Source organism: Poecilia formosa, unplaced genomic scaffold (assembly GCF_000485575.1).
Source record: "Poecilia formosa unplaced genomic scaffold, Poecilia_formosa-5.1.2 Scaffold762, whole genome shotgun sequence".
NCBI classification, from domain to species: domain Eukaryota; kingdom Metazoa; phylum Chordata; class Actinopteri; order Cyprinodontiformes; family Poeciliidae; genus Poecilia; species Poecilia formosa.
Window position 1 is genome coordinate 107,250 of NW_006800701.1, and position 7,173 is coordinate 114,422.

The 7,173-nt window shown below is 40.2% G+C and overlaps 1 protein-coding gene across 1 annotated transcript; it reads left to right on the forward strand.

The window, feature by feature from the left end:
- The first annotated feature begins 2,520 nt into the window (after positions 1-2,520).
- Positions 2,521-4,103, forward strand: LOC107834776 (uncharacterized). The gene has a single exon (XM_016666647.1). It carries the CDS (start codon positions 2,663-2,665, stop codon positions 3,896-3,898), a length of 1,236 nt encoding a protein of 411 aa, XP_016522133.1. The 5' UTR covers positions 2,521-2,662; the 3' UTR covers positions 3,899-4,103.
- Positions 4,104-7,173: the final 3,070 nt, after the last annotated feature.

The following is a 7,173-nucleotide window of genomic DNA, read 5'->3' on the forward strand; positions in this document are numbered from 1 at the left end:
TTATCCTGCATGCTTTCACTCCCTTCCGGGGGGACGACCGGGCGAGGTCTGTGGAAGCTCAACCGCTCCCCGCTGAAGGACCAAGCTCTGGTCACCCAGTACAGGGAGCAGTACCGCGAGTGGCAGACCCTCCAAGACCTGTACGAAACACGAGCACAGTGGTGGGAGATGGTAAAAGGTAGGACCCAGACTTTTTTTAGACAAGCAGGAAAAAAGAAAAAGAAAAAAGAACAAAGATGCATGATGGGGCTGCAGAAGCGTTTACAAAGATATCACTTTTTAAATCAACAGGGAATGGATTTTAATAAAGAAATAAGAGAAGTAAAGAAAGAAATGAGTATTTTAGCAGAAATAAAAAGTAAGGGAGTTTGTGACAGCTGACCCTACTGTCACACAGACCTGAATGGTAATCTTTTTTTTTTTTTATCCTTTACATTAATTTAGACATTAATTAGTGAATACTTTAGATTTTTATTCAAAATTATTTTCATTAGTCTGACCTTTTAGTTAACTATTTGCAGCGCACACATTTAGTTAACTTTATTTGTCAGTTCTTTATATTTTTGTTAAAAGCAACAAATTAATTTATTTGTTTTGAGTTACCAGTTCCCTTTGGAGCTGCTGGAGGGTCACAGAAGAGCTCCAGCTAATTGACGTCCTTATATGGCTGGCAAAACCTCCTCAGCGGGCTGTTCCATTTGTTTGCCAGGGGACGGGGAAATTTGGTTTTCTTTAATTTAATTTGACCATTTCTTTAATGTTTCTTCTATTTGGTAGTTTCAGTCTAATGTTTGTTTAATGTAAAGATTTGGTATTGTATTTTTTTAAGTTTTTGTATGTTTAAATTACCCCTTATGCATCAGCAGTGGTCTGATCAGCCGCTATTTAAGTTCCCCTCATGTCTTGTTTGTTAGGTCAGTTTTGTGCTTGAGTTCTTTGTGTTAACACCTGAGTTGTAGTTTGTTATGTTGACCTCAGTTTTGGGCCCAATTCTTCATTGTTTGATTATTTTTGAACTTTTTTGTAATAAATTAAGATTATTTTTTGAATTCCATTCAGCGTCTCTCTGGCTGGTTAATGTGAGAACCCTCACAGAGTTATTTTAAGAAGTAGAGAAAAAGAAATAGAAAAAGGAGAAAAATGTACTAGATATTTTTAATATAAGTAATCCGAGTTTCATATCTGAATTAAAGTCAGAAAATGGTGACATTATGTCAAACATAGAGGAAAAGAAAAAGGTAATTGAAAACTTTAATAGTAAATTATATACTGGAAACGTAGTCAACAAAGAACAGATAAACAAAACTGAATTTTCTTGAAAATATTTTAAAAGAAACTAGTTTTTTAGAGTAGGATTTTTCCCTTTTAGAGCTTTTTAATTCTTTGAAGAGTTTTAAAAGAGGAAAATCTCCAGGCTCAGACGGACTCCCTTTAGAATTTTATTTAACATTTTGGGACATTTTAGCACCGGATTTAATTGTTGTTTTTACCGATTTTAATAAACTCGATACACTCCCAGATAGTTTTAGAACAGGAATAGTCACACTTCTATATAAAGACAAAGACAAAAGAGACCTAAAAAACTGGCGACCCATCACCCTTTTAAACGTTGATTGTAAACTTTTTAGTAAACTTTTAGCAGCCAGGATGCGGCGAGTGTTGGGGGATCTAATCCACCCGGATCAAGCCTGCGCGGTGCCGGGAAGGAGGATCACGGACAGCCTTATACTGACCCGAGACACCATCTGTTTTGCGAGAGACAGAAACATTCGGCTGATAGTCCTAAATCTAGATTTCGAGAAAGCTTTCGATCGGGTCTCGCACCAGTACCTTCTCCAGGTACTGCAAAAAATGGGTTTTCCTAGGAGGTTCATAGCGTGGGTGGGACTGCTGTACCGAGACATCTCCAGCAGATTCATGGTTAACGGGTTTCTCACAAAAGCAGTGAAAGTGAACTGCGGTGTCCGTCAGGGTTGTCCGTTATCCGCCCTTCTCTACATGACCTGCATCGAGCCGCTCGCGCAGATTGTTGGGTAAATTGTATTATTATCAACTATTTGTTATATCTTTATTATGTTCTTAGTTTATGTAGTCTTACTTATATAGTTTAGTCATATACTTTAAGAAATGTTTCTATATTGTTAATCACTCTGCTTTCCTTTCTCAGAAGGCCTCTCTGAAGAAGAGCAGTGACAACAGCTCTTCACAGAACGGCCTGCTTTGACCTCTTAGATAGCTATAAAACCATCGCTGTGAAGATTCACAACTTGTCCTGCTTGATCCTGGGTCAGGAACTGGATAAGCTAGTGTTAGATTGATTGTGTTGTTAATTAGTGATAATCTTGGCGCTGTGACTGTGTGATGAAGTGTTTTCCCCCTCCCTTTAGAGTTACAGTGCTCTCTGTGATTAGGGATCCTAAAGACAATAAAAAGATAGGAGCAGGCAAATGTGCTTCAGAGCGGTAGGAGATTTGTAACTGAAAGCACATCTCTGTCTGTTCTCCTCGCGAGTATTAAAAATCTAACTTTCTCTTGTCTTTCCTGTGTTATTTGCTGTGTTTAATAGGTGTCAACTCTGACACAGATCTTGAGAAGGGACCCACTCATCACAGGTGTAACTATACCGGGGAGTGGAGGGCAGGTGGCCAAATGTCTTTTATATATGGATGATTTTAACATTTTATGTACAGATCTTTTATCAGTAGATAGAGTTTTCCAATTAACAGACTGGTTCGGAAAAGCATCAGGCTCCAAATTAAATAAAGAAAAAACAAAAGCACAATTTTACGGACCATGGAAAAACAGTGAGAAAAGAGGACTTCAGTTCCAGGTGACCCAAGAAGAACAGAAAATTTTAGGAGTTAAATTTGATACAAATTGCGAAGGAAAAACAAACTGGACAGAAATAACACAAAAAGTAAAACAAAGATTAGGTTTCTGGACAATGAGGAACTTAACAATAGAGGGGAAGATTTTAATTGTAAAAGCAGTGATTTTACCCGTGTTTTTACTAATCAGTTCTGTTTTTATTCCCCCTATGAGAGTGTTTTTAGAGCTGCAACGGGACATTTTTTATTTCATCTGTGACTCCAAATGGGAAAGACTAAAACGTGAAATCATGACAAAACCCAAAGAGAAAGGAGGGAAAGGAGTCCCAGACCTGTACCTGTTTTTAGGTAGCTTTTATATCAGCACTCATTTTAAACAAGCCATGGACATTTTTAACAATCCAAAGACAAATTCAATTAATAGATTCTGGTTTGGGTCATACCTAAGGAAATTGAAACTTTTAAAGAGTGATTTTAAAAAACCAGTAGCTTTTAACCTCCCACCAGCATACGCTTTTATACAGAAATTTTTACAGCATTTTAAACTGGAAGGAGAGGAGATCGGGATTTTAACTAACCACCGTTTTATTATCTCTGTTGTGCAGGACCGGGAACCAGCTACTCCAGTGCGCGGCCTCCTGCGTGGAGACGCCACCACGGTTTGGCCCAATGTGGGCCATCCCGTCCTTACGAACAGACTCCAGGACCTGTCCTGGATGGTGGCCCATGAGATCCTCCCGGTCAGAGCCGTTATGCACTCCCGCGGTATGTCGGCGACCTCCATCTGCCCCCGACCCGGTTGTGGTGCGCCGGAGTCGGTGAGGCACCTGCTGTGGGAGTGCAGCGCTGCCAGGGACCTGTGGGCAGAGGCCGGCTCCTTGCAATTCCCATACTTACCAGCAAGGGAGGTCCTCGATCTACAGCTCGTGCTGTACGGGGTGAGCCACCAGAAAATGGAGAAAAAAGACTTTGCAGAGATGTGGCTCACCCTCGCCACCATCAAAGACGCCATATGGACCTCCAGAAACTTGCTGGTAAGCAGGTGCAGGCAGATCCCCCCGTGGCTGTGATCCGGATGGCGGCGTCGAAAAGAGAAAACATCAGAGCTGCAGGTGGCGCGCCAAGGACACAGCCACAAAGAATCATCGCCTGCGCCTCCATGGACGAAGGAGCCGGCGCTCCAAAGACGGAGGTCCCGACAGCGGCGGCCTTGCCCTCCGGGTGAGGAAGGAGAGAAGGAGCAGCAGGGGAGGTTTTCTCCTCTGGGCACCAAGCGCTGTTTGGAAGGACGGGATGGCTCAGAACTTTGTAAGGAGTCGCCCTGGTCCTGCTCAACTTTTAACATATAGAGTTTGGTTTTTAACATCCTTCTTTTTATCTTCTTTTAGTGAGAAATGTGACAAACTGTATTTTAGTCTTTTTATGTGAAGATTTTCTGTATAAATGTGTTTATGCTATAAAATGTCCTAAGTAACAATAAAATTTTTTCGAAAGAAAAAAAAAAAACCCTAATGCTAAGAGGGGTGAGTGAAAGGATTTTAAGGCACTCCCCTCCTGGCAGCCCCATGTATAGCATCATAAAACAACATGGAATGATACACTTTGAAAATGTATACAAATACATAAAAAGAGAAATGAAAAATACTTCTACAAATAGATGGACTGTTATTGGTCTTATTTTGTATTACTATAGCATCATTGAATATATATACATTTATATCTTGTTTACATAATATAATGCACAGTTTTGTAATATAATAACATTTTTTATAAAATAAATGTATTTTTTTTATCATTAATATTTGTCGGTCTATTTCATTTGATTAGGTTTTGATCTGGGTTGGGCTTGTTTGGAGAGTTCCATTTTCAATGACAGTCCTATGCTGCCATCTAGTGGAGGATTAGGGATATAGGATGAAACCCACTTGCACATTAGAGCAAACAAAATAAACCAAAAATGGTAGGGGGGACAATCTTGACACAGAGAATATGTGGCCTCACATAACCTCCAAGTTTGGTTGGTGTGGCTCCTTCCCTTGACACAGCTGCCATTCACCTCCATTCATTTGAAGAATTGCTCACTCAAAACAACTCCAAAATTATAAGTGCTCTTTTTTTTTTTTTTTTTTTTTTACCAAACTTCGTTTGCTATGCTCCCTCCAACCCTCTGCAGGTGCCCACCATGTTTGGTGGTCCAAGCTAAACACTCCCATTAATTTTTCTGCCTAGTCAGTCTGGCTAGGAATCTCCTATAGAGCTGTCTTTTAACCCTAACCTCGGTGACCTCTTACTTCAACTTAGCCAGATTTTATTCAATTTTTATTTGTTTTTCAACTCTGTTTTGGAAATAAATCACATTTCACTTTTAAAATGCCATCTCTGAGCCTCTGTTGGATGAAGGATTTGCTGCTCTGAAGACTAGACTTTGGTTTTAAGTGTCTACTCTTTTAAGCCATGTTTTATTTGATTTTATTTTTCTTCAAATTCAGGTTTTAAGACAGTAATCACAGCTCAGATTCAAATCTCATCTCAGAGCTTCTGCTATGAGCCAAAAATGTGTGTAAATGGCGTTCTGAACATCAGAAATGGCCTTTAAAATGTCTTTCAGCATTTCCCAGAATGCATTGCATAGTGGGGCTTCAAATTGTAGCTTGTAGTTCAACTGTTTTTGCTTCATAACTTAACAAACCATATACTGTTGTTATCAGAATGAGCTCAGCTGTTGAACTGGATGACTTAGAATTAACTTGGAAACATCTAGAAAATCGGTACCATGACTCAGAATGGGGTGCATTTTGTTGAAGTGCTGCCTGCTGATCATAGCAGACACATCCCATGGTGGCAGCTTTTGGTAAGTTAATGTGGTCATGTGCCCTTTTTTGGCTTACATAATACTGGTCATTCTAGAGGTCTTGCGGTGTATGATGGCACTAGAATGGCTCTTTACTCATACTGGGGTGGTGAATACCAGCAGGTACCTGGAGACCTGGGAGGCAGCAGCTTACTTTGGCTGTTCCAGGTTCTCCTTCCTTGGGAGGATGGCTGTGTGGTGACACTTTGCTATGGCTGCTTTTCTTCATTCCTCTTGGTGGCACTGTGGCATGGGGAGCTGTAACAACGTGGAGATCTGTTGGTCCACAGTTCATGTTGGCTAGCTTGGTAAAGGTGAGTCAGTGCCCCATCAAGCAGACTGTCGGCACTCAACCCAGACCAGACCAAAAGAGGAGAATCAATGGAGAACGCTTCTGCTTCCTGGGCATGCTAGTTCCACCTTGCGGTGTTAACGGATAGCGTGTTTTTGAAACCAGGGGCACGGTACGTATCGGCCTTCCCAGGTTCCGCCTATAGGAACAGCACGTGGGAAAGGTGACTCTAGGACTCAGGAGTCTTAAATGCAGTCCAGTCTTCTATGAGGAATAGCCTCACACACACAACATGCACACCAACTTGTATTCTGTCTTCAATCTTACAGTTCCACTCCTAACTTCAAAAGGAGTAAGTTTCAGGAAATCTTCAGCTTAAAGGTCTGCTGAACAGCCTTAACCTAAGACCTGAGTTCTTGTATTATTAAATCCTTTGATTTTTCAAATCATTAGGTCCCAATCAGCCAAAATCTAAAATTTGCTTTACATGAGATAGTTGAGAAAAATTATTTCCAATGTTAAAAGAATAAAATCATTAAATTCTGGCTCGTTATATTCTCTTGTGCTCCCGGATTCAATGATTCCATTTGTGGAAATAAAAGCCACACAGATGACACTCAATGCTCCAAGTCATACATTTTCAGAGTTTATTCTAACTCATCTCATGTTAAAGTATAACATGACATCAACACAGACACTTTCATACAAACTAAAACAGACATTAATTTACCTGAGACAAAGAGGATAGAGGAAAAAAGGCAAAAATGCATCTTTGGAGAGTGCTGATGCAAAAGCAAAATAAGGCAGCAATCTGATTTGTTACTCCTTTGTACAAACTTTTATAGTAAAGGTGTGTTTTTACTCTAATATATTCAAATAAGGCGTACCTCTTCTTGACCAACTGGAAGCTGTCTTGGACCCTCTTAAAAGTTAGAAACTCCTTACAATTTGCTTCCAGTTGGTCAAAGGCCATTTTTTTAAACAAAATGAGAACACGGCTTCTCCTGAACTCCTGCTGTTTTAAGGCTTTCTGGGCAGATAAAAACAGAGGTACTTCACAGATGGGTGTGAAATCTGGAATCTCTCCTGCTTTCTCCCTACTCGGATACCTCAGGAAGAAACTTAAAATCCTGTAGAAAGTTGTAGCAAAGGTTATCTCCACAAACTTAATTTTGTTCTCCTGCATTCAGCACTTCAAAAAA